Source organism: Peromyscus leucopus, chromosome 5 (assembly GCF_004664715.2).
Source record: "Peromyscus leucopus breed LL Stock chromosome 5, UCI_PerLeu_2.1, whole genome shotgun sequence".
In the NCBI taxonomy this organism is placed as follows: Eukaryota; Metazoa; Chordata; class Mammalia; order Rodentia; family Cricetidae; genus Peromyscus; species Peromyscus leucopus.
Genome location: NC_051067.1, coordinates 123,165,823 through 123,193,592, shown reverse-complemented (window position 1 = coordinate 123,193,592; position 27,770 = coordinate 123,165,823). Strand labels below are relative to the sequence as shown.

The following is a 27,770-nucleotide window of genomic DNA, read 5'->3' as shown; positions in this document are numbered from 1 at the left end:
CTTTTTCCCAACTAGCTCTTATAACTTAACTGTTTTTATTGATCTATGTTCTGCCACATGGCTTGTTACCTCTCCTCTGTCTAGCTTCTTCAGTGTCTTGCTGCTGCCTCTTGCACACCTAGATTGATCCTGAGTTCCTCTTCCTCCCCGGAAGTCCCGCCTATTCTATTCTGCCTAGCTATTGACCATTCAGCTCTTTATTAAACCAATCACAGTGACACATCTTCACACAGTGTAAACAAAAATTCCACAACAGCATGGACCAGGTTTTTTTTCTGGCTTTGTTCACTGAGCATCGCATTTTCTAGGCTCTGTGCATTTTCCAGGCTCTGTTGTGGCAAGTGTCTGTGTGTCATAGGACTGAGGAGTGTTGAAAATGAGGTGCCGGGGCTGGAGAGATGGCTCAGTGGTTAAGAGCATTATCTGTTCCTCCAGAGGACGTGGGTTCAATTCCCAGCACCTACATGGCAGCTCACAACTATGTGTAATTCCAATTCCAGGATACCCAGCACCCTCATATATACATACAGACAGACAAAACACCAATGCACATAACTTTAAAAAAGAAAGAAAGAAAGAATGAGATGCCAGTCTGTGACAGACAGCTAGGAAGATAGAAAGGGTTGGAACAGTGGCCAGGGTCCTAATATACACCTCAAGGGCATGTCCCCAATGACCTCACTTCCTGTAGGGCTTGCTTTTTACAACTATTTCCATGGTCTAGGGACCAGGACTATGACACATGGGCCTTTTAGGGACATTTAAGATCAAACTAGGCATGTACCTGTAACCTCATCATTCATGAGGCATAGGCAGAAGGATTTCTCCAAGTTTGAAGCCAGCCTGGGCAACATAGTGAGTCCCAGGCCAGTCTGGGCTACACTATCACCCCATCTCAACAAAAAAGCAGTAGACCCGTGGTCCAGCAGGATGGGACATGTTTTCTTTTTCTCCCAGCCATCAGTGGAGTCTTGTCTAGTTATATCAGGATGTCCAAGATGGTTCAACCCGGTACCTAGACCAATTCCCCCAACAGGATACACCTCTATCCTGCCCCACCACAAGCCCAAAAGCCACACTGGTTGCCAAGGGCCCCTTCAAGGCGTCACCTCTTGTCGTTTTCCTTGCATGCTTTGGGTGTGTCGGACCTTGGTCTGCCTCAGCCACCCAGCCTTGGTCCCTGGAGGTAATGAAGCCAAGAATGACCCACCAGCTCAGACCTTCCTCCACAGTAGAGCCGAGTTATACACACACACACACACACACACACACACACACACACACACACACACACAAAATGAGTGATGTTGTTCCCATAGGCCTAGTCATGACTCAATTTCCTGGGTGGCCTGCTCCAGTGCAACCACAGGTTTGGCTCTGTGTGGTACTGTATGCTGTCTGTTTTGTTTCCTTGAGATACTGTCACATGTAGCCCAGGCTAGCCTCAAGCTCTATGTAGCCAAGGATGACTTTGAGTTCTATACTGTTGCCTTAATAGGTAAGCCATTGGAAATTTGGGCATAATGGTGATGGTGATGATGATTGATGATGATGATTTATTTGGAATAAATCTCAGGAATCAGAAAGATCAAATAATAATAAATGGCTGTTTTATTTGGGGGCTTAGCCTGGGAAAGGTTCTTTTCTGTGAATTCTACGTGGACTAAATCATGTCTCCAAGACAAGGAGACTGAAGCCCAGAGAGGGTCCCCTGGGGTCACACAGCTTTGGCCCAGGCAGTATTTGCATTCTTCCAGAAGCCTTGCTCTAGCCACTCCATCATCAGCCTCCATCCCCACGCAGTCCTCTTCTGTGTCTGGAGTTATGGACAATTGTGTCCTCAGGCAGCTCCCCTTTCATCGTCTTTTCCTCTTCGCTTCTGAGTGTGTAGTTGCTGGGCTCAGTCACCCGGTTCCAGGATGCTGTCTCTGTGAGGTTCTCAGCCTGAGTAAACCTTCAAACACCTCATTCTAACAAGGCTGGATTCACCCTGGAGCCAGTTCACCCCTAGAAGTGGGGGAGTGCTGCTGTCACTCATGGGGCAACAGGCAAGGGACCCAGTCGGGACCTACCTAGATCCTCTATCCCTCCATCCCCAAGACTGCCCCTGGGACTCAGCTGTTTCTAGTTTATCTTTCTTGTAACATTCCCAGCTCCAGGCTATGTCAGGGCTCCAGATCAGCTCTGCTCCTTATCCAGAGCGTGCACACAGCACAGAGCAGATAACTCCAGTGCATAGCACAACATCCCGCCACCCCAGAGCCTGGCCAGCTTAGCACTCCAAACTCAATTCCCATGGATCCCCATGACAGGACGCCCCTGTGTGTGTCTCTGGGCTTAGAATGTTCAGGGAAAAGTGAGACATCCTCCACCCAGCCACACCATGGCTTGAGAATCATCTAGAGAATTCTACTGAGTTGCACATGTAGATTCTGCTGAGGGTTCACCAGCCGAGAGCACCATCCCCTTAGAGACCAGGACACTCAGAAATTTGTAGCTGTTGTGGTGGCAGATCCTGGAGGCAGAAGGATGGTGAGCTAGAGGTTAGCCTGGGCCACACAGGGAACCCTTGTTTTTAAAAATATAAATTTTGGGGCCTGGAAAGATAGATGGCTCAGTGGTTAAGGGTACTGACTGCTCTCCCAAAGGACCCAAGTTCAAATCCCAGCACCCACATGGCAGCTCACAACTATCTGTAACTCAAAGATCTGACCTGTAGGCAAAACACCAATGCACATAAAATTAAAAAGTAAATAAATTAAAAAAAATTTTTAAAAGAATATATTAATTTTGGGCTGGCAAGATGGCTCAGCAGTTAAGAGCAACTGTTCTTGCCGAGGGCTCGGGTTTGATTCCCAGTACTCCCACGGGGGCTCACAATTGTCCATAACTTTAGTCCCGGGGGTCTAACATTGTCTTCTGCTGCGTGCCAACACAGACCTATGTGCAAGCAAAACACTCGCACACATAAAATAGATACATATTCTTTGAAAAGATATTTCTTTTTTAAAGACTTTTGTTTGTTTGTTTTTCCAGACAGGGTTTCTCTATGTAACCGCTGTGGCTGTCCTGGAACTGGCTTTATAGACCAGGCTGACCTCGAACTTAAAGAGATCCACCTGTCTCTGCCTCCCGAGTGCTGAGACCAAAGGTGTGCGCTACCACCTCCTGGCTAAGACTCATTCATTTTTAAGCATGTGTATGTGTGCGGGTATGCACACGTGAGTTCAGGTGAGGCCGGAAGAGGGTGTCAGATTCCCCAGAACTAGAACCACAGGTGGCTGTGAGCTGCCTGACGTGGGTGCCGGGAACCACACTCAGGTCTCAGGCCCTCTGCAAGAGCAGCAAATGCTTCTGACCGCTGCGCTATCTCCCCAGCCTCCATCCCCAAATCTCAATTTCTCAGTGGCACGGTTTGGACCGTACAGCGCTGCCTGCCTCAGTGACCCCTGCTTCCCACACCTGTTCCTCCCCACAGTCTGCTTGCCGCCACTTTTGTCTCCGTCTGTCTCAGGGGCCTTCGCACCTGCTGCTCCCTCTGCCTGAGATACAGCTCTCCATACTCAGGATGGCTCCAGTCCAGTCCAAACTAATGTAGGGGTCACTCATGGTTCCTCAGCTTCTTTCCTGTACCCCCTTACTCTGTCAGCCTAGGCTGTATGTTCACATAGCCATCCATGGTTGTCTCCGCTCAGGGTCCCCGCACAGTGATGGTACATAGTGGATACTCAGTATGCTTGTTGGCAAAAGAAACCCTGCCCCTCTACCCCCCTGGTCTGGGCTCTACTCCCAGAGCAGGCATTCAGCCTCCTGGAGTCCCATGTGTATCTAGCTTCTTTGGGGACTCAGATACACCCAATCCCTACCCCATGTTGGTGGCATTGCCAGGCATTGAGGTTGGGGACCCCCCTTGAAAACTGGAGCCCATTTTATAGATGGGGACATTAAAAGCCAGGAGGTCAAGGATGTAGTCCAGCAGAGATGGGAGGTGACTTATGGGGGCTGAACAGGGTCCCCCTCAGGTAAGCATCACAGACTGTAGGGTCCTTGCTTTTTTGGATGTGAGGTCCGTGTATTAGCTGAGGATCTTTGATGAGCTCACACTTGATTTGAGGGGCTCTATCTAAACTCTAAACCCAGTGATTGGCGTCTTCATGGGCAGAGAGACAGAGAAGATGGCCATGAGAAGCGTCAGCAGAGCCTGTGGACATGGGAGCTACTTGGAACCAGGAGAGGCAGGAAAGTGTCACTCTTGGGGCCTCCCTAGGCTCCTGGCCCCAAACACCACCTCCACGGCAGGCTATTGGTCTCCAGAGCCGTAGGGCATAAAGTCCCACTGTCTCAAGTCGCACCATTTGTGGTCATTTGTTAAGCAAGCCCCAGGACACTTGCCCATGCTGGAGGAGGTAGACAGAGGTCAGCCCAAGTGGCTGATGGAGCCCAATCCATCAACACAAAGTTGGTTGGCCAGTCTCTGTGTCCTCCTGGGAACTTAGAATGAAGGGGGTGAGGAGGACTGTACCTCCATTGTCACGACTCCTAAGGTAGTGCTTCTCAACCTGTGGGTCACAGGGGTCCCCAAAGATAGTCAGAAAATACAGATATTTATATTATGATGCATAACAGTAGCAAAATTACAGTTACGAAGTAGCAACAATAAGAATTTTATGGGGGCAGTTACCACAACATGAATAAGTGTATTAAAGGATCGCAGCATTAGGAAGGTTGAGAATCACTGTCCTAAGGGAGCAGGAGAGTAGAATGGCCTCCAGAGAGAGTCAGATTCAGCTTTTGGAAATGCATGCCTTTTAGCTCTGAAAGCCAACTCTAAGACTCTAGAAGAGGAAGAGAAGAGGGAGGAGGGCCAACACCAGCCCCTCTCTCACCCACCCCTAACTCTGGCCTGCTCCTTAAAGTGCCCTCTAGACCACCAGCTAACAGGAGCCCCCTAGGCTAGCAATTAGACCCCAAGACCTGACAACTAGGCCAGCATACTGACCTGTGGGTCAGTAGAATAAATAAAGTACCTTCATTTCTTCTAGCCCCCCCCTTTTTTTTTTGCTCAAGGGATCCCCAGATGGTTAGGTACCCCACTCAGAACTTTTTAGTACAGGGATCCAAAGTTTTGACACATATGAGAGCCATCCAAAGTGTCTTGGGGGTCTGCAGCAATACGGCCTCCAGGATGGGTCAGGTGTTGTGTGCTGGGTCCCAACTATCCCCATTATAAACAATAATTTATTAGCTTCCATAATCAGATCTATGTAGATTTGACCTTACAGGCTTAGTACAGTGTGCTACTCTGTACAAACAGGAAAAATATTCAGTGGTCTGGTCCAAAAAGCCTATTGATTTCTCCACAGTGGTAAACTGGGGTACTTGTTCTCCAAAGCTGACAGCTTAGTCAAAGTCTTCAAAATGCAAATTACATGTGTCTGTACGTCTTTATTTGTGTATGGCCGGGCATGGGAGCACACCTTTAAGCCCAGAACTCGGGAGGCAGAGGCAGGCAGATCTCTGTGAGTTTGAGGCCAGCCTGGTATGTGTGTGAATCTGTATTTATATGTGTATATATATTTCTATAAAAAGGCTGGTACCGGGGCTGTAGTTCAGTTGGCAATCCCAGCATTCAGCAGGTGGAGGCAGGAGGATCAGAAGTTCAAGGTCATCTTCAGCTATATAGAAAGTTCTAGGCCACCCAGGGAGGTCAACACAGGGACCTAAAGACTGATCCAGATCTCCTCCTGGAACCTTCTGTACAGAGCCTGCCTGGGCAGCTCCAACCCGGGTTGAGCTCTGAGTGTGCTGATCTTGAAAGCCTGTTTGAAATTCGGGGGGGGGGGGGTGTGATGATTGATCCAGCTCCATTCTGTGCCCCGGGCATGTCCAGCTCCCTGCCCCGCTCTAGGACTTAGCCCTCTTGTGTCCCTTGTCACTAGTGCTTAGGCTAAGCCTCAGCCGCACCCGATGTCCTCAGGAATTAGGGCAGCAGCCCCGGTAGGTGGGATCAGATGCCCTCCTTAATCGCCTGTGCCGCCCCCGCCCCTGCCCTGCTGGAGCCACTTAGTGAGGACCCCCGGCTTGAAGCCACGCACTCAGGACTCAGAAGTCAGCCCTCCACTGCCTGCTCACCTGCTCAGACACAACCAGGGGCAGGAGGCTGGCTAGCCTGCTCCTCCCCCCATTCTTAAAGAATATGTTTGGCCAAGCGCGGTGGCACAGGCCTTTAATGCCAACACTCTAAGGCAGAGCTGGTAGTCGGACAGGGGTAGTTTGAGCCCAGCGGGAGCCACACAGAGAAACACTGTCTCGAAAAGAATATTTTCTCTGTGTCCCTTAACAGTTCAGATGGTGTACAGTGTGTCACGAATCTATCCACGGCTCTGCGCTGCCCCTCCTCAAGCATGTCCCTAACACTTTAGCGTTCTGTTAAAGCACACTGGGTCCTTGATATTTTCAGGGCTTTGACAAGGGACCCCTGGCAGTGGTCCCTGGTGTCCCCTGCCCCCATCCACCACACGGCATATGGAAGTGCCGACAGGCAGGCACGTTTTTGTCCCTCATTTTGCCGGTCTGCTGGTGGAGAAAGCCTTCTTCCGGGACACTCGGCTTCATTTTCTTTCTTTTTCAATGAGAGTTGAGTCCAGGCAGGCCTCCAACTCACAATCCTCCTGCCTTAGCTTCTTGAGTGCTCTGAGTCTGTTCCCTGCTCAAGGAGGGCAGGATGCTTCCTTGAAACACAGAGCCAGTGGAGGGCACTCAGGGAAATGGGGCCTCCTGTGTGGGAGGTGCTGTACCCCTCATGTGGCCCCATCCTTCCAGGTGTATGATAGGCTGTGGGGGGCGGGGGGGGGACAGGCAGGAAACCAGCAGCCACCAGGTAACTGTTCCAGGCCATGAACACATTCTGGGCCATTACCAAGAACAATCACACATGAAATTTTCTTGAGACACAGCTGAATATACAACTTACTCTGTAGCCCAGGATAGCCTCAAATTCAACAGCCATCCCCCTGCCTCAGTCTTTCAAATACTGGGATTATACAGATCACACCTGTGATCCTCAACTGATGTTGATTGTGTGTGCCTGTGCCTCTGTGTGTGCATGTGCCCAGGTTCAGAGACAAACCCCACAGAATGGAGTATGGCGATTCACGCTGTCTTCTCAGCATGCAGGAGGCAGAGGCAGGAAACTCAAGAGTTCAAGGCCTGCACGACAGAGCAAGACCTTACCTCAAGAAATAAACAAGCTGGGCGGTGGTGGCACACGCCTTTAATCCCAGCACTCGGGAGGCAGAGGCAGGTGGATCTCTGTGAGTTTGAGGCCAGCCTTGGGCTACAAAGGGAGTTCCAGGACAGGCACAAAGCTACACAGAGAAACCCTGTCTCAAAAAGCCAAAAAAGAGAGAGAGAGAGAGAGAGAGAGAGAGAGAGAGAGAGAGAGAGAGAAGAAAGAAGTGAGCACACAGCTTTTTTTTTTTTTTTGGTTTTTCGAGACAGGGTTTCTCTGTGTAGCTTTGCGCCTTTTCCTGGAACTCACTTGGTAGCCCAGGCTGGCCTCGAACTCACAGAGATCCGCCTGGCTCTGCCTCCCGAGTGCTGGGATTAAAGGCGTGCGCCACCACCGCCCGGCCTGTGAGTACACAGCTTTAATCCCAGCACTCGGGAGGCAGAGGCAGGTGGATCTCAGTGAGTTTGAGGGTAGCTTGGTCTACAGAGTGAGTTCCAGGACAGCCAGGGTTACACAGAGAAACCCTGTCTCAAAAAAAAAAAAAGAAGAAGAAGAAGAAGAAGAAAGAAAAAAAAGAAAGAAGAAGGAAGAAAGAAAAAAGAAAAGACAGACAAAGAAATGAAACAGAACAGTTCTCCTGCCTCACCCTCCCAAGCACTGGGAAGACAAGTGCTGTTCATCCAGGGACGACAGATGTGTGCCATGAGTCCGGCTTTGCTTGTTTCCTGTGGTTTCTTATGGTCACCCCCAGAGGGCGGCTTCCTATGTCCGTTTTAGGATTGGCAGGCTGAGGGCCAGCGCTGACCAGTGACCAGTCCATGCTGGACCCTGTTTTCTGCACTGAACCCTTGCTCTCCACGGCTGAGACCCCAGCAGCCTTCCTGGGGGTGGGGGTGGGGCTGCAAGATGGCGATGGCAGGGACCGGCTGCTGGGTGTGCAGGGTGCCCTCCGCCTGAACTGCCTGGCAGCCTCTTCCCTGGCTCCTCTCGGTGCGTGCTCCAGCTGCAAGTCCCTGACGCAAGCAGGAGCTTTTCCCTTAATTGAAAAGCGATTTAAAACCATCTCTGTTGGGCCCAGGCTGCCGTGAAAAGGTAAAAACCACAAGCGCCATCGCCGAATCTCTAGTAACAGCAGGCTTTCCCTATGGCTGGAATTATAAACAGAGGGCGAAAGGGAAATGAAGATAACCTGTCTGCATCCCTCGCAGGCCTTTGCCCTTGTGAAAGATTCTCAGCATTCCCTGCCCCTGCTCAACCCCTGCATCCTGCTCCAGTGCCCTCTTCCCTGACCCTCCTGCAGCTTTGATTGTCTCCCCCACCACCCCGCCGCCCCAGCAGCCTCCTGAGCTCTCACCATCCCCCCCCCCTCCAGCCACCAATGGCATGTTGTTTGTCCTTGTCCCTCTGTGACCAGACTCTGAGTTTCTGTGCCTGTGTCTCCAGGACCCAACATCAGATCCGTGTGACTTCCCTGTATCTTAGCATGGTGGACCCCACCTAGTGAAGTATTCAACTACCCGGGTCAGTCCCTTCTCTCCCCAAGCAGACCCTGTAATCCTTGAAGCCCACTTGCTGGGAAGAGTAATCCCAGCATCCCACAGGGAGACGCATGAGTGAGAGGTCCCTTGGCAGGGGCGTTTTGTAAAAAGGGGGTGAAGTGAGCACATAGATCAGGAGGCCCGCTGGCTTTTATTCTGACGTAGGCAGGGGCTGTGGCTCACCCCATTCGTGGGAGCTCTCCTCACACTCGGACTAATTGGCACAATTGGTTGCCTAACTGGCACAAAGGGGAAGCATGTGATCGAGAGCTTCAGGAAGGGCCAGGGTTTGGAAAACAAGCATAAGGTGGGGGAGGGGGGTTATGGAATATTGGCTAGCTACCTTTGATAAAAAAAAAAAAAAAAAAAAAAAAATTCTCCGTTTCTGCTGCTGGAATCTGGCGTGGGAGGCAGGGAAGGCCTCTGTGGGCAAGCAGAGAAACATCTGTGGGGTCATTTTGATCTCAGTTGTGTGCCCAGCACATGGAGCTCTGCCTGGTACACACACACACAGAGTGGGTGCACAGAAAATGCCTGCTGTCAGGGCCTGAGCTGCTCCAGGGCCAGGGCTGGGCTCGGCCCTTTATTCAGAAGTGGATCACAGAAGCCTGGCGCAACAAGTGGCCAGCCCTGGCCAAGAGAGGCCTCTTTTCCAAGTCCATGGCTATCCAACAAGAGAGGAAAAGGTGACTCCGGGGTGCCATGCGGAGACTGAGCCCCGTCCCTCCTGCCTCCACCTCCCCAGTGTTGGACTGCAGGGATGCACCGCACCACGTGGTACTGGGGCTTAGAGCTCAGGCTTTGTGCACGCCGGGTGAGCTCGCTACCTGCTAAGCGACACTGCCAGCTCCTAGAGCCAGGAATATCCCGTCTAGCACCCACCCCCGCTGTATCCAGAGAATGGTAGAGCCCCTACACGTCGGGGGCTCTGATATTGGTTGGTGTGGGTTAAGCGCTAAGGAATAAACTTGCCTGGCGTGAGTAACAGCTGGTGTTCCTGGAAGGTGCATTAGGAGGCCAGCTCTGGGGCTCCTCACTTGAGTGGCCTGGGCTAGAGTTAAAGGCTGACCGTCTAGCTCCGTGGTTTCTCGGCGTCCCTGATGCTGCGACCCTTTAATACAGTTCCTCATGTTGCAGGGACCCCCGACCATAAAACTGTTTTCGTTGCTACTTCATGGCTGTAGTTTCCCTACATATTGTTATGAATTGTAATACAAACATCTGTTTTTCGATATTTGGTCTTAGGCAACTCCTGTGAAAGGGTCATTTGACCTGGGGTCTCTACCCACAAGCTGAGAACCGCTGGTCTAGCCTGTCTGTGGGGTCATTACGTACTCCCAGCAGGGGAGGAGACAGGCTGAAACAGGTGGGGCCATTGCCCGGTAGACTGAGGCCCAGCTGTCAGTCTGGCTCATGCCGTACTGGGTTCAGCAGGTTGGAGTCCCTTGTGTGAGAAAGTTTCTTTTCCAGTGGAAAAATGGCAGGCTCCTAACAGAGGCAGATTGCTGTTTTACAATGAGCCAGTAGAGGGCACCTGTGAGCCATAATGCCTGCTCAGGGCCAGAACTTGCCTTTGGCTGCAGCCTGAGTCTGTTAAGGCCTTGGGAGGACTGGGGAATACTGAGGGTGAGTAGGGAACCTTGCCCTGCACCTAGGATCCTAGGGTGTCCTAGGTAGAGGCTAGATGTGGGGTCATGGGCCTGAGCTCACCTGACCCCGAGCTTTAAAAGAAGGAGAAATGGGGGCTGAGGCAGGAATGATTAGAGCCACAAGAGGCCATGGCCTCTCTAGACTGACTGTGACCCTAACTCCCTCTGTGGTGTGAGGATGGAGACCGTGGGAATTCAGGCTCTGCTCACCTCGGCTGGGGAGGCTGCCCCAGGAGGCTGGCCAGCTTGGTGGGGAGATAGAAGCCAGCTTCGTGTCCCCGAGGTCCTTGCCAGGGGGATTGCTGCAGGCCATGTCATCCGCGTGTGTGTATGAGTTCTATGAGCTCCATATTTTACAGCCAGGGAGATCAAGGCTCAGAGAGCCAAGCCATGCATTTCCACAGTCACTCTAGTTGAAGGGTTCCCAACCCTGACTGTGAATCTCCAGGAAGCTTTATAAACAGTCGGTTGGTGCCCAGCTCAGAGCAGAGATGCAGCCCCTTTGTGTGTGGGGGTGGGGGTGGGGGGGTGGGAGACATGAGGAAGAAAGCTGGGTGTGGTGGACACCTGCAATCCTAGCACTTGAGAGCTGGAGGCAGTAGAGTCAGGAGTTCAAGGCCAGCCTTGGCTGTGGGAAGCCCTGGCTCAAAATCAAAAGAAACCTCTCAGAGAATCCCCACAGGCTGCCATGGGTGTCGGCACAGCCACAGCCAGCAGAGGGCAGGGCTGGCTCTCAGCCCATCCTTGCCGGGCTGTGTATCACCGTGTCTGAGTTCAGCTTCTCTGAAGGCAGCTTAGGCTGGGTCTGTGGAGACTGAGGTGGTGCATCGAAGGATGCTCAGGATGGGGGACCCCAACACTTGGCACAGCCCATGAAGGCCTCCTTCCCAGACTCCAGGCCTAGGATCCCTGGTCTGTGCCCTGCCTCACCTGTCCCTCTGGAAACAGGCTTCTAATCGCCCGAGGCAGTCACGGAACTGACAGATGACGGCTCTGGCCCCCAGGGTGGCTGGCATTTGTTTTTTTAATCTTTCACTGTTGCCTAATCCTCCTGAGAGCTTTTTCGCCTGCCCAGAGGCCGCAAGGCTGCACCAGAGCTGAGGGGCCAGGGACCTGCGCTCCCCTCTCCCTCCTTCCTCCCCTCCTCTTTCTCATCCCCCCTCCCAGTCTCCCTCCCTCTGCCCTGCTTACTCCCCCTCTTCTCCTCCTCCCTCCTCCCTGCCTCCCTCCTCTCTGCCTCCAGCCTCTCTCCTGGGCTCACTGAACCCCAGATACTTGCAGCTTAAGCTGTGGGCTCTGCCCTCAGGTTCCAGACCCTGCTGGCGGAGTGTGACCCGTCACTTCTGTGGGGGTGAGAAAGGGGTCCTAGTGGGAGTGGGGGGCTCCTCTGTCACTGTGGGGTGACCAGCACCTCCTTTGGTTGAGGTTCTTGGGAGCAGCAGGGTCAGGACTGACAGGACAGAGCCCGATCGCCCTGCCCCTGCCTGTTCCAAGTCCCTTCATTCAGTCACATACAAATGGCCCAGGCGCACACACTGCCCACATGGCCAGGCTCTGTTTTCAGATTGGAGGTTGGTATGAACATGCCCAGGCTGGGAGACACTGTTGGCCCACTGGGACATCAGACTTGTCCTAGACCCACTTCCCGGGGATTATCCTGGGTGTGAGGCAGCGGGGACCTGGCCAGCCACAAGCACTCAGCCGGGACCTGCTGGCTGCCTATAAATAGAACTGTATCAGGATGGGCTCTGGCCGTCCTGTCATCCCTGTAGGTTCTTGGCGGCCAGCATACTACAGGGGCAGAGTTGTAGGTGACAGCTTGCTGCAGAGGTAGTTCTGCAGGGCTCTGCAGGGAGCTGTGTGCTCCGTAATTCATGATGGCCAGGACAGAAAGCATCGGCCCTGGGAGCCGTCCAGTCTCATGGCTGCCTCTTATCAGCTCGTCAGCCATGTGCAAGTTATTGCTCTCTCTGGCCCTTAGCTTCCACATCTGTGTAATGGGCAGGTAGCGCTTGGCAGAGAGAGCTGTGAACTGAGGGGAAAGACCGAATCAGCCCCAGGAACAGGGTTTGGACCCTAGGACACCCCTCCCACCCCACCCCACCCCACCCCACCCCACGCCCGTCCTTGGTCCTTGGCTGTTTTCCATGCCGGCTCCTGTGTGACAGACACCACTGTGCTAGACTGTCTCCCCCGGGAAGTCGACAGGTCAGGGGAAGGGGCTGAGGCACTGCCTCAGGTCCTAGGATGAGATGGGGTGAAAGTAGGGGTGTGTTCGAGGAGGGGGGGGGGCGCTGGTCATGCACCAGTCACCATGGTGACTGTTTTCCAACAGACACGGTTGGGTTTGGCTTCTGATTTTGTCAGTATAAGAAGAATGCTGTGCGGAGCCAAAGCTAAAACGAAGGGTTACAAAGCGTGAGGTCTCCCTCCGCCTCCTGCAGAGGGAAAGCTTCACTGAGCAGGCCGAGGAAGCCTGGAGCCCCAGCTGGGAGGTCATCTGCCCCTGGGCTCCTGCTTGGAGGCCGGTGAGGAGGAGCGACCTGAATTTGGATCACATGAGAGGCAAAGCTTCTCCACAGGGGTTTGTATCCTGCGGGGATTTGGAGCTGAGACCTCACTGGTGGTGGCTTCTTTTCACTGCTTTCCAAACTGTCAGAATCCTCAGTCAATGCTCTGAAGACTTCTCCTGGGAGAGACTTATGAGGTTGTTACTTAAGGTACTGGTGGCTCAGTGTCCAGCAGGCGGTGCCCTCCTGTGTGCCGAGGCCACACCCCCTGCCATGCCAGCTGCTCCCATCCCCATCCCCACCCCACCCCTACCCACCATGTGACTGAGTTGCCGGAAGGACCAATGGGCCTCACCAAGACATGTCACCTTGGTCACAGGCACGCACATCTGACCATCCCCATCTGTGGAGTCACAGATGGTGCTGACCCCTCCCTGACCTTGCCATGTGACAGTGTGAATGTGTGGTGCTGACATGTGACGACACTCAGTGTCCTTACCATGGAAGCACCTTGAGTCTCTGTGTCCTGTTCCGTTGTGGGTTGGATTGTATCACCGCAAGATTTGTATGTTGAGAGGCTGTGGGAACTCATGCCTGAAATCCCAGCACTGAGGAGGCTGAGGCGGGATGACTGAGTGTTTGGAAGTAGCCTGGGATACACAGGAAGACCCTGTCTCAGACCAAATGGAGAAGACAGGGTTTCTCTGTGTAGCTTTGGAGCCTGTCCTGGAACTCACTCTGTAGACCAGGCTGGCCTCGAACTCACAGAGATCCACTTGCCTCTGCCTCCCGAGTGCTGGGATTAAAGAAAGGCATGTGCCACCATCGCCCAGCCAGGACAGGGTTTTAATCAAAATAGCCCTTTGGGGTCAAGGTGACTCTTGACTGATTATTGTCTTGTTCAGTTCTCCATCATGACTTGGACAAGTACTTACTGCCAAGGTGACAGGTCGGTACCCATGAGACGACTGTGGGGCTTGGGCCTGGCCTTACCATGCAGTGATGTGTTTACAGACTCCGCCCTTCCTCAAGTCCTGGATCACTGTAGGTTGAGGGCGGTGATATGGAGACTGCCTGGTGCCTTTTCCGGGGACCAGGACACTGTGGAGGCCAACAGGTGTCTCAGGGACTCTTTTTGCTTTTGGCCTTGGAGGGAGGTGTACATCTGGGCTTGTCAGTCACCAGGTTAGACAGACACTCAGAGTGTTCACAGGTCTGCAGGCAGAGCTAGCTGAGAGACAAAGCCAGACAAGGCCGGTTGTCTGCTTCCACCCTGCCACGCACCCCAGTGGCCCTGACCTGCTGGGGTCAGAGCTTCCGACAACAATTCTTTTTAGTTTTTGTTTGTTTGTTTTTTTGTTTTGTTTTGTTTGTTTGTTTGTTTTTAAGACAGGGCTAAAATTGTGTATGTTGCTCTTTTTTTTAAAGATTATTTATTTATTATATATACATTGGTGTTTTGTCTGCATGTATATCTGTGTGAGGGTCTCAGATCCCCTGGAACTAGAGTTACAGACAATTGTGAGCTGCCATGTGAGTCCTGGGAATTGAACCCAGGTCCTCTGGAAAAGCAACCCCTTATCCATCTCTCCCGCCTTCTTTTTTTTTTTTTTTTTTTTCCCAAGACAGAGTCCTAGCTATAGCTCTGGCTGTCCTAGAACTCACAGAGATCCACCTGCCTTTGCCTCCTGATTGCTGAGATTAAAGGCGTGTGCCGCCGCCGCCGCCGCCGCCGCCGCCGCCGCCGCCGCCACCACCACCCAGCTAGCTTTTGTTTTCTTTCTTTCTTTCTTTCTTTCTTTTTTTTTTTTTTTTGTTTTTCAAGACAGGGTTTCTCAGTGTAGTTTTGGTGCCTGTCCTGGATCTCGCTCTGTAGACCAGGCTGGCCTCGAACTCACAGAGATCCGCCTGGCTCTGCCTCCCGAGTGTTGGGATTAAAGGTGTGCGTCACCACCACCCAGCTTAGCTTTTGTTTTTTGAAGCAGTCTTACAGGTGCCTCCTGGCTAGCCTCGGACTTCTAATCCTCCTGCCTCAGCCTCTGAGTGCTAGGATCATAGGTGTGCTCCACCACGTCCGGCTGTCGGAAACATGGTCTCCAGGCTCTGGTGCACTTGGTGTCCTCCTGGGCCAGTGTCTGACCTCCCATACAGCCAGTGGCTCAAGGCAGGACAAGGACTGTCACTTCTGCCCATTCTGTTCTTTAGAACGAGTCCCTGAGTCCCCTCCCCACTTTGACTGAAGCACCACAGCTTGGGGACATCCTGATCGTGGCCAGGGCACTGGAATGTGGTAGAGACAGTCACTCAGGACTGGGTAATTTTCTTTTTTTTTTAAACTAATTGTTCCCTGTCTCATCCTACACGGCCTGGTACTTCAAAGCTGCCTGGGGCTAAGTGGGAATTGAGGAGAGGACAGACACACAGACAGAAAAGCTAGAATCAGGTGGGCCGGGCTTGCTCTGATGGGGGGCAGCTACTCTAACTGCGGCAGGGAAACTGAGTGTGTTTATTAGATACATCTCCAGGAAGAGGGGTCAGCTAGTCTCCGTGTGAGGTCTCTGTAGGAGAGCAACATCTGGACTGTAAACATCTGGGAGAAGGAAGCTGACCTCAACATTCCTCCTCAGACCCAGGAAGGCTTTGCTGTTCCTGTGGACCTGAGGTACTGGGGTCCTTGACATATGCCCATGTCAACAATACACATTCACTCGGGGCTTCCTTCATTCCCTGCAGCCCCCAAGTCTGGTGTTCTCTGGAGTAAGACAGGACCCCAAGTTCAAAGGTTTCTGAAGGTCTTGATTTTTTAATGTAAATTTTAAAACTCTATCACTTACTCTGCTCCAGACTCTGCTGGGCTCAGGGGACCGATAAGGAAATGGTGGCTATTCCAGGTGCCCTCGGCCAAAGCAGAGGTAAGAACTGCCCTCCCAGTGCCCGTGAATAAGTGAGCACAGACAGGTCGAAGAGGTCGTGAGGGCACAGCCTGAGCCAACTGTAGCTTGAGTTTTCCTGCCTTGCCCACGGTCAGGACAAATCTTTGTCACCCGCCAGTCCCACAGCCGCTCAGACCCAACCAAGTAAACACAGAGACTTATATTGCTTACAAACTGTATGGCTGTGGCAGGCTTCTTGCTAACTCTTCTTATAGCTTAAATTAATCCATTTCCATAAGTCTATACCTTGCCACGTGGCTGGTGGCTTGCTGGCGTCTTCACATGCTGCTGGTCATGGCGGCGGCTGCAGTGTCTCTCTGCCTCAGCCTTCTGCTTCCCACAATTCTCCTCTCCTTGTCCCACCTACTTCCTGCCTGGCCACTGGCCAATCAGTGTTTTATTTATTGACCAATCAGAGCAATTTGACATACAGACCGTCCCACAGCAGCCAATTTCCTCAAAGACCAGCATGCTATGCTAGATTGAGGGATGGACAGGAGCTCACTCCCCTGGCACAGGAAGAGAGTGCATTTCAGGCAGGGGGACCAGCATAAGCAAAGGTGTGAAGGGGATGAAGAACTTCGTGACTCTTAGTTCTGGATGTGAACAGGTGTCCCTCCAGATGGGACTGTAAAATCATCCTAAGTTTGGGAAGCCTTGGGTTAGGTCAAATTAAAACCCTTTCCACTAGGGCTGGAGAGATGGCTCAGGGGTTAAGAGCATTTGTTGCTCTTTTGGAGGACCTGGGTTTGGTGCCCAGCACCCACGTGGCAGCTCACAACCACCTGTACCTCCTGTTTCAAGGGATCCAATACCTTCTTCTGGTCTCCATAGGCACCAGGCGCTTGGTTCACAGACACTTATTTCAAACATATAAAATAGAATAAATAAACCTGACACTTAAAGGAAGAAAGCCTTCTCGTGCTATCTGTGATGGTCTGTGCCTGCAGTCCCAGCACCGGGAAGACTGGGGTAAAAGGATCACCTAGCATTTGGGCACAGCCTGACTGCTGAGAGAGCTCCTGGTTAGTCTTAACCTGGGCTATGTTGTGGTTTGTTTAAGCTGTTTTTGGGGGCCCGCCACCCAGCTCCCAAATAAATCACACATGGAGGGCCTATTCTTTATAAATGCCCGGCCTTAGCTTGGCTTGTTTTTTTTTTTTTTTTTTTTTTTTTTTGCCAGCTTTTCCTAACTTTAAATTATCCCATCTACTCTTTGACTCTGGGCTTTTACCTTTTCCTAAGATTTATTTATTTTATGTATATTAGTGCTCTATCTGCTTATACAACTTTATGCCAGAAGAGGGTATCAGATCCCACTATAGATGGTTGTGAGCCACCATGTGGTTGCTGGGAATTGAACTCGTGACCTCTGAAAGAGCAGCAGCCAGTGCTCCTAACCGCTGAGCCATCTCTCCATCCTTACCTTTTTCTTACTTCTGTAACCTTACCTTCACTCTTACTCCATGGCTGGCTGTGTGGCTGTGTGGCTGTCCGGCTGTCCCCTGATGACCCCCTCTGGCTACTTCTTTCCTTTCTTTCCCCCAGATTTCTCCTTCTATATATTCTCTCTGCCTACCGGCCCGCCTCTCCTTTCTCCTGCCTTTCCATTGGCCGTTCAGTTCTTTATTAGACCATCAGGTGTTTTACACAGACACAGTAACACGGCTTCACAGAGTTAAACAAATGCAACATAAACAAAAGTAACACACCTTAAGATCATATTCTACAACAGGCCTAGAATGAGATCTTGCCTCAAAAATGAAAAACAACAACAACAACAAAAAACACAATCTAAATCTTTTCCTCATGCAGGACTTCTCAGAGCCTTTGACTGGCGGAGCTGGGAGTGCCCAGGAGGAGGATAAAGTAGATGGGATTCAGTCACAAATATGTCCAGTTCCCAAACTCATTAGGAGGTCCCTTCCTGGAGTATCACAGAAGGCCAGGGGACAGATCTTGGGAAATGCTGCTCATACCTCAGAAGATGCCACTCAAAGGCCCCCACTCCCATGTGTATCTCCGGGGACAGACCGAGCTCAGCCCTTGTGGAACTGTGCAAGGTTGGGGATGCATTTCCTTTTCCTGAGTCTCAGTTTCCCCATCTGGGCAGTGTGAAGGGCAGTGTTTCTTTGTGGAGCACGGGCAGTCTGAGAGTGTGGCAAAGCGACTGAGTGACTTTGGCAGGCGCTGCCTAGAGGGCCTGATGCTCTCTCTCTGTCATGTCCTGTATCCCTCAGGCTTTAAGATGTGTGTCAGCAGCAGCAGCAGCAACAACCATGACGAGGCCCCTGTGCTGAACGACAAACACCTGAGTGTCCCCAACATCATCATTACACCCCCAACCCCGACGGGCACGGGGCTTTCCAGAGACTCCAAGCAGCCAGGTGAGGCGCCACCACAATGCAGGAGACAGCTCCCAGGACCCCTTCTGTGCCCTGCAGGGCCTGACCTGGTTCCCAGCTCCCCCTGAGCTTGTTAGTGTATGGACAACTCTGTGGCCACTCCACTCTGGGCCCTTTGTCATGATGCCAGCCCTAGCTAGATGTAGCTTGATGAGCAATTGTCTGAGCGGTCCTGGCTGGCAGCAGGGAGGATGATGGATTGGTCTGGCCTGGCCCCCTTGCCATGTCTGAACCACTCACTAGAATTGAACGATGCTCCATCCCTGCCAACAGCAGGGCCTGCCATCTTCCATGGTGCTGGCTGCAGCAGCTTGGACAACAGGATAGACTGGGAAATGGCCCCACGACAGGCTGCAGCTGTCCTCGGGTTTTCCAGATGTGAGGAAAGGGAAGATATGAAACGTTCCTGGCCAGACAGCATACAGGGTAGGGTGCAGATTGGTGTCTCCTGCTGATGCCCTCGGAGCTGGCAGGAGAGACTGCTCTCTTGTGCACTGAATGGAGATGCATTGAGATAGGCCTGGTGGGAGGGGGGGGTTTTCACAGTCCTAGTTTTTAGGGGAAGCTACGGTAGAAAGATCACAAGTTCAAGGCTGCCTGAGCTCCAAAGAAAGCTCAAGGCCAGCCTGGGCAGCTTAGCCAGACCCTGTCTCAAAATAAATATTGAAAAAAGGGTTGCCTATGCTCAGTGGTGGAGCTCTCGAGGCCCTGGGTTCTGTCCGTCTCCAACAGCAAAGGGGTGGAGAAGGCTGTTGGTGGTGGGGTGGTTGTGGCTGGTGGCCCATACTGAGAAAATGGGTCATTTTCTCACAGGTGGTCAGGAATGGACTTAGTATAGATCTCACCCCCTCAACTACAGACAAACAAACTGAGGCTCACAGAGGCTGACGGACAAGTGATGGAGAAACTCCACTGAGTCCCGTAGGGGTGGGTGGCATCATGGTTGAGCAGGCCGGAGAGGAGTCGGTGCCAGGGAGAGGTAGGAATCGGCAGGAGGGCAGAAACCACCTCTGTTCCTTTCGACTCTCAAGAGAGCCAGCTCAGATCCCAGAGGACCACCCTGGATTCCTGCAGAGGGCAGCCACACCCGGTACCTCATCAGTTACCTCATCGGTTACCTCATCAGCCCATCAGGCTGCTCTCTTACACCAACTGCCAGCTCTCAGCATCACCGTACTGAGGGCCAAGCTTCCGGCGCGTAAGGCCCAGCCAAACCACAGTCGTTATCCTCTTTTGTGGCTTTCCCCAGAACCCCCCACCAGGCTACATGATGGATGCACACCTCATTTACTCCTCACTCCAACACTGTGGGCTGTAGGTACTATGTGTAGCTCTGCTTTAGAGAAGGGGAAAGGAAAGGATCCAGGGAAGGAGAGTGACTCACCTGAGAGCCCACAGCAAGGTGGAAGAGAGCCAGGCTCCCGTCCATTGCTTCTCTGCCTCCCGGCTCGTGTCCAGGCAGACCCAGAGGACATCAGAGATGCAAGTCCCCAGCTTTGCCACAAGGGCACTTCTCTCTCTAGACACAGCATCCTCTTCTGCAAGTTCCCAAGGTCGGTAGTTACCCCACAAAGTTGTGAGGTGACATTTCAGGCTAAAGCTGAGTGTTTAGGAGGGCCCTGAACCTTGGAAGAAGTTCCTTTTAAGTTTGGACAACTGTAGAGCGCATAGGGCCAGAGGGGTGGCCCACAACGTCTCTCAAACCCACACTTTGGTTCCACTGTGCTTCCAGAATTCCGCCTGCCCCTTAGAGGTGCTGCTGGGAATCTCCCAAGCCTCGGTGTCGTCCCCTGTGCAGGGAAGACAAGAAGAGAGAGAAAGAGGTCTCTTGAGGACCTCGGGCCCTGCACATGACTGTGCTGTTGATGCCACTAAGAGAAATATCACTAGACTGGACCAGGGCCCTGCATACTGGGAACACTTGTTACATACTCCAGGGGTCCTGAGGAAGCACCCCAGCTCTGACACATCCCCCAGATCTATAAACCCAAGGAGATTCTGATCTCCCTAGTTCCCAGGAGGGCCTAGGTGGTGGGGGATCTGAGGCACTGGGGATCCTTCTCAGCTTTTAGGGACTCATGCCAGGTTGTGGGGTCCTGGGGTGGTAGCCTGAGGTGAAGAAGGTTAGTCCTAGGGAGGAAGCTGACAGAAGACCTGTTAAGGTGAGCCCTTCCTGATGATGATCCCCTCTTTCTCCTAGTCTGGATGGATGAGTTGGGGTGTTATCAAGATGATGGAGAGTTGGACCCTGAAGCCTGAGAAGTCACCAAGTGGTGGGACCTGTGTGGCACCTTCTTGCCTCACTGCCCCTTGCCCCAGGTGTTGGGGACATGGCTACCTGAGCAGCTGGATGAGGACTGAGAATTGGGCCCTGGACCAAGACAGGAGTGGCCAACGGAACTCAGCAGGGCTCTGGCCCTGGCAGAGCAGACATCTGTCATCTCCATGTTCTTGCCAAGCCAGACCCCAGCTTGGTGAGGAGGAAGTGACCCTGCCCTATGGCCACTGTGACCACAGACCCTGGCCCTCAAGGTCACAGCACACAAGGACTTCTCGCCAGAGCAGGGCCTCTGTTTTTTTATAAGTTGTTTTACAGGTACAGAACCCACGTCCTGAGTGAGATTTATAAATAAAGCACCTTTGTGACTTGTGGGGTTCTGCTTCTTGGGCTTGGGTGTGTGTGTGTGTGTGTGTGTGTGTGTGTGTGTGTGTGTGTGTGTGTGTGCCTTGCCAGGGTGAGAGACAGGATATCACAAGCAGTCAAGGTTGAGAGTGCAGTGTGTCCACACTCTTCGCCTTTTCTCGAGGAGTGGAAATAAAAAGCCCACAGAGACGGCAAAGCAGCCGGAATGTCATCTAAAGGGAGTGACAGATAAGACGAGGACACACTACAAGGCCTGCCTACCATCGGTGAAGACACTCACAGGGACTCAGGTACTGTTTGGGGGGCTTCCTCTCTCAGAGCGCGACAGAATGAGCTTCAGGGTTACTTGATGAGGGCCATCATGAGGATGGTTTCTGTTTTCTTTTTAATACTTATTTTATGGGTATGTGTGTATACCTGAGTGTGTGTGTGCCTGAGTGTGTATCTCAGCACCACATGCAGGTAGTACCCACAGAGGCCCGAAGGGGGCGCTGGATCCCCTGGAACTGGAGTTACCGATGGTTGTGAGCCACTGTGTGGGTCCTGAACCTAACCAGAGTCCTCTGCAAGAGCAGACAGGGCTCTTAATCATTGAGCCATCTCCCCAGGCCTAGATTTCTGTTTTGTTTGGCAGTTTAGGTCATATAATCATTTTTCTACTATGCAGTGTTCATTTCTCATAATGCATCTGATTTTAATCATGTGCATGCTTAATTATGCATAAACATAAAATGGTAAACAGATTTTCTCTCAAAGCTCACTTTTTTTTTCCCACACGTACTCAAAACTAGTTCAGGCTGGATTGGCCCTCTACCCTAGGACCAAAATGTATTGGGAATGAGTCTGATTAGGAAATGTCTAAGCTTGGTGGTCAGTGAGGGAAGGGTAACCCCATGGTTCAGAGAGGGGTATAGGTGTAGCCTGATGCAGCGGGGTCTGGGGTTGGTAGGTGTATTGTTTGAAGAGGGGTGTGTTCCTAGGACATGCAGGTAAGGGAGCAAGGCTTCCTAGGTGTTACTACAAGAAGGTGTACGTGTAGCCCAATCTGAGTGAGTCCCAGGTCACTCGGAGACCGAGCCAACCGTCCCTTAACTTGTGTCAGGTACTGGTCATAGTCATAGAATAGTGATGACTACTGCTGAATCCCGCCATGTTGAATATTTAGGCTCCAACATGATTTTGAAGGGACTCCAACATTCAGACTACAGCAATCACACCAATGGCCTGAGTTAAAATTGCTTGTGGGCTGATGAAATGCTCAGCTGGTGAAGGCACTGGCCACTCCGCCCATCCCAGTGTCCTGAGTTAGATTTCCAGGACGCACAGTGAAAGGAGAGAATTGATGTGAGCATGCACGCACGCGCTCACACTCACACACACACACACACATACACACACACACACACACACACGCTCACACTCACAATCACACACATACTCACACACACACACATACACACATGCACGCACAAAATAAGTAATTGAGCTGACTGTGGTGGCACATGCCTTTTAATCCCAGCACTTGGGGGAGTGGGGCAGAGGCTAGTTTGGTCTACATAGCAAGTTCCAGGCTAGCCAAGGATACACAGTAAGACTGTCTCAAAATAAAGTAGTAAAGTAATAAGAAATAAAATAAAAATTGTAAGTTCGTTTACTAATTTTGAAAAGTCCAGAAAAATAAAGTCTGACTTAATGCTTGATGGCAATAACGTTGATTTTAACAAAACATTAAGTATTGTTATCCAGAAATTATCCAAGATTGTTATCCAGAAAGATCATACATTTGCAAGCACGTGTAGACTGGGGGATGATGAGCCAGAGCCACACTGCACTCTGGACACGCATCTCCAGCAGGGAAGACCTCACCACCGCTCTGTCTCCCTTCCGCCCCAACTCAGACTCCAGTGCCTCTGTCATGGATGCCTGTGCGTTGTATTGTTTTGTGTTGATTTCTTCTCTCGTCATGCCTTGCCCCTTTTCACCAGGCTCCAGGCCAGCCTGCTCTGCCCAGGCTCTGCTCAGTCTGCCATGATGGCAGGAGGCTAGGATGCTGGCTCTCTGCTTCCCTGTGGCCCTGCCCTTCATTCTGCTGCCAGTTTACTCTCTGATCGGCCTCCACTCTGCTTAGCAAGCTCCACAGGCTTCCTGCTTTCCCCAGAGGGCAGAGCTCAGCCTCCCTCCATCCCAACCCAGCCCCGTGGCCAGCTTTTCCCTTCCTGTGTGCCTTCTGTTCCGATTATTGCTGCTGCTATGGAATAGCCCCAGTTTTATGACAGAACAACATCTGTTGTGGTCACCAATCTGCAACCTGGGCAGAGCTCAAAGAGACAGCTCATCCCTGTTTCATGAGACTACAATTGAGACATGTCACATGAGGCTGAAAGGTTGACATCCAAGGTGGCCCACCCAGGTGACCCATCTACCTACCGCAAGGTTGGTGAGTTGGTCCCTGGCTCTTGGTTTCTCTCCACAGATGGCTTGGGCTTCCTCACAGTATGGTGGCCTGGTTCCTGGTGCTCTGCAAGGACCTTGTGTCCAAAGCCACTTGCTGTCACTTTAGCAGTGACGTGGGCCTATGAGGTATTCCTGACCTGAAGGAACAGCAACCCTGGTTTCTCATGGGAACCATGTCAAAGGTTCAGTGGCAGAAGCACATGGGGAGAGGAGAGGTGTGGCCATGCTATCTGTGAGGCAGGGCTCTCAGAGGAGCAGGACCAATAGACTATATATGTATATATGTATGTGTGTGTATGAATATGAATATAATATGTATTCATCTATTCTAGGAAGGGTTTATTAGATTGCCTTACAGGATCCCAGCTGCCTGCTAATGTAGGGGCTAAGGACCGGAACTCCTCAGCAGTCCCACTCTGGACCAAAGGCATGGGAGTCCCTAGAACAAAGAAGTCCTGATGTCACTGGGGGCGGGGGAGGGGGGATAGTGGAGGGGGGTGGGCTCCTGCAGGGAAAGCAGGAAGTGAAGGGAGGCACAGGCTTCCTCTTGACTTCTTCGGATCTGGGTTGCCCTTTGGAGGGGGGAAACCCACATTAAGGGTGGTTCTGGACTGCCTCTGCCCACAGCATCCTCTGTGGAAACACCTCACAAACAGGTACCATTTATGGGTACTAGATGGCTCTTTAAAAACAAACACATTTTTTATTACTATATCTTTATGTATTTATTTGGGGGTAGGGTGTGTGCACACGTGCCATGGTGCCCGTGTGGAGGTCAGGGACAACTTGAGGGAGCCGGTTCTCTCTCCCACCACGTGTGTCCCGAGGATCAAAGTCCTCACTAGCCTTGGTGACAAGCACCCTTACCTACTGACTCTCTCTTCTTTTTCAATTTTGTTTTTGGGTTTTTGAGTTTTTTTAATACATGATTTCTTTGGCTTCCCTGGAACTCACTCTGTAGACCAGGCTGGCCTTGAACTCAAAGATTTATCTGCCTTTGCCTCCTGAGTGCTGAGATTAAAGGTATACACCATCATACCTGGCTCTTTAAAGAAAATTATTGGACATTTATTAATATTATTCTCTTATGTGTATGAGTGTTTTGCCTGCATGTATGGCTGTGTGTCATGTACATGCCTGGGGCCCAAGGAGGCTGTTAAAGGACATCAGATCCCTTGAAACTGGAGTTACAGATGGTTGTGAGTCACCGTGTGGGTCCTGGGGATTGAACTTAGGTCCTCTGGAAGAGCAGTCAGTGCTCTTACTCATTGAGTTGCCTCTTTAACCCTGATACTGAGCCATCTTGCTGACCTAAAATGTATGAGGCCCAGGGTTCAAAATCCAGTACCACAAAATAAATAAATAGATAGAGCTGGGGTATAACTCAGTGGTAGAGCATTTGCCTAGCCTTCATAAGGGTATGGGTTCAAACTCATAGAACCACCAAAGTGGGGAAAGAATCAACAAGTAAGTGGAGGTGTGATGGGTTGGGGCCAGTCTCTCTGCAGGCTGTGTTCTTATTGCTGGTCCGGGCTCCCCTGCCCTGTTTGCTGTGCACTGGCCATCCTTCATCCCCGGGGAACCAGGCCTGATACCTTTCCTTCCTGATCCCTCTGCAATGCAAGGGCCCTTGGAGCTCAGGGCTGGGGCTGAGTCCACAGGCTGAGGGTCCCCCATCTGCCTGCTCTGCTGAGTCCTCCAGCCTGCTCAGTCACTATCCCAGGTTAATAGCTCTCCTCATCCAGTCGCTTAGTGCCATGGCAACAGGCCTGTGAACAGGGGAGTGGGTGGGAGAGCTAGACAGGGCAAGCTGAATGGAGCTCCTACAGGGAGATCCCAGGCCTGGGAATCCAATCTAGAGCGGATGCTCTTGCAGCAGCCTGAGGCCTCCTCCCTGGGCAGCGCATCCCTAGAGAAGTCAGTTTTGGAGGCTGCTACCCTGGTGGTGCCTACTGAGAGAGGTCAAAGACCCTCCCTGGTGGCCACTTCCAGTACATCTATGTAGCCCAGTCCCCCTGCCTCTGCCCCTGTGTCTGCCTTCTGAGTGCTGGGATCATAGGCAGGTACCACTACACTTGGCTTTTGTTTTGTTTTTGAGACAGAGTCTCATGTTGCCCAGGCTGGCCTTGAACTTCTGATCCTCCAGTCTCAACCTCTGGGATTACAGCTGTGCTTCAACATACCCAGATCTTCTCAATAGCTTCTAGGTGAGGCTTGAGTCTATTATTAGTTGAAAATGCAGGGGCTGGCAAGATGGCTCTGTGGATAAAAGCACTTGCCACAAAGCCTGATGCCCTGAGTTCAATCCCTGGGGTCCATGTAGAGGTGAAAGTGAGAACTGACTCCACAAAGCTGTCCTTGGACCGCTGCATGTGCGCTGTGGTGTGTGTGTGTGTGTGTGTGTGTGTGTGTGTGTGTGCATGTATATGCACATGCGCGCGCACACACAAATAATAATAACAGTATTGGCACTGGTTCAGAACGGGGATTGTTTGTTTGTTTTCCAGACAGAGTCTCTCTATGTAGCCCTGGCTGTTCTGTAACTCTCCTGGCTGGCCTCGAACTCACGTAGATCCACCTGCCTCTGCTTCCTAAATGCTGAGATTAAAGGAGTGAGCCACCACACCTTTTTTTCCTTCTTTTTTGTTTTTTCTCCTTCATTTTTAAACTTTTAGTAATTTTTGTCGGCCGTTGGTTGAATGTATGTGGATGTTTTTTGCCTGTATTGTTTGTGCACCACTTACATGCAATGCCAGCAGAGGCCAGAAGAGGGCATCAGATCCCCTGAGACGAGTTACAGCTGGCTGTGAGCCACCATTGTGGAACTGAAGTTGGGTCCCCTGCAAGAGCAGCCGGTGCTCTTAACTTTCTCAACTTAGGCCAGTGCTTGAACTTTAGCTTTCCAGTCCCCACCCTACCCCCTTTTTGGGGACAGGATCTCACCATGTATCTGAATGAGTTCAAGACCAGCCTGGGCTATCGGGAGGCCCTGTCTCATACAAACTGAAAAAGCCAAGCTCTGTGAGTCTAGCCCCCGAGGCCCTAGTTCAGGCCTGTACTCTCAGAGGCTGAGGCAGGAAGATGGAGAGTGCAAGGCCTGTGTGAGACCGTCTCAAATACCCTGGGGCTGGAGAGGTGGCTCAGAGGTTAAGAACACTGGCTGCTCTTCCAGAGGTCCTGAGTTCAATTCCCAGCAGCCACAGGGCAGCTCACAACTGCTTATAACTGCAGATACAGAGCAGCTGGAGTCCTCTTCCAGGCTCTGAGAATACCAGGACATACAAGGAAGCAAACACACACACAGACACACACACACACACACACACACACACACACACACATCCATATATACCTAAAACATTTTTTCTTTTCTTTCTTTTTTCTTTCTGTCTTTTTTTTCTTTTTCTTTTTCTTTTTTTTTTTGAGACAGGGTCTCTCTGTGTAGCACTGACTGTCCTGGAACTTACTATGTAGACCAGGCTAGACTCAAATTCACAGAGATCCACCTGCCTCTGCATCTGAGCACTGAGATTAAAGGTGCACACCATCACACCCAGCTTAAAATAGAAATTTTAAAGCATTGTGAACAGCTCCTGTGAGCTGAGATCATTGCCAATGGCTACTGAAGAGGAAACAGACAGACAGGTTCTGCTGCGTGCAGGCCACCAGCCCAACCCCTGCGTGTGTCCAGGGACGGTTTTCAGGCTCCAGGAGACAAGGACTGGTCTGGTCTCAACGCTTGGGATTCATGCCTTTTCCTGCAGGAAGGGAGGTGGGGAGGGGGAGTGTGAAAACAGATGGAAATGTAATTTTTTAATGACAGCAGCAGATGGTAAAAAGACACAAGAGTGTATTCACACCATGTCGGAGCCGTGTGAGAGCGCCTGGCCCAGCCAGAATGTGCACGGTGGGGCTGTCGTGATGGCTCCCCCGACAAACCCAGAAGGCGGGCCAGCTGCAGGCAGGAACAGGCCGCAGGGAGGGGTAGGACACACTGCCAGGCTGCACACAGCCACAGGTGGATGGCAAATACCTGTGGCCACCTGGTGGGATCTAGAGACTGTGCGCTGGCTCCTCCAGACATGGCATTACTTGGAGCACCGGGCTCCAGGTGCCCATGGCCCCCAAAGGCTGGGCTCATGGTAGCTCATCTGCTCCTTATGCCCAATGCTGATGCAATATGTTGCACCCCTGACTCCATCCACGTCAGATTCCTGCAGAAGTGTAGATAGCAGCTGGCCAGGGTGGCTCATGCCTCTAGTCCCCACACTTGGGAGGCAGAAGCTTCAAGGTTTGAGGCAAGCCTGGGCTACATAGTGAGTGAGTTGCAGGCCAGTCTTGGTTACAGACTCGCTCAAAAAAAAAAAAAAAAAAAGTTAAGACTGGGCTTGGTGGCACATGCCTTT

At 51.7% G+C, this 27,770-nt stretch overlaps 1 protein-coding gene across 1 annotated transcript in view; it reads left to right on the top strand.

The window, feature by feature from the left end:
* The window catches only part of C5H16orf74 (chromosome 5 C16orf74 homolog), a 28,579-nt gene extending 7,664 nt beyond the window's left edge, over positions 1–20,915 (top strand). The window contains exons 3-4 of the mRNA XM_028880806.2: positions 18,102–18,248; positions 20,467–20,915. Coding sequence (XP_028736639.1) covers positions 18,102–18,248; positions 20,467–20,525 — 206 coding nt within the window. The 3' untranslated portion in view covers positions 20,526–20,915. The remainder of the gene's footprint in view (positions 1–18,101; positions 18,249–20,466) is intronic.
* The last annotated feature ends 6,855 nt before the right edge of the window (positions 20,916–27,770 follow it).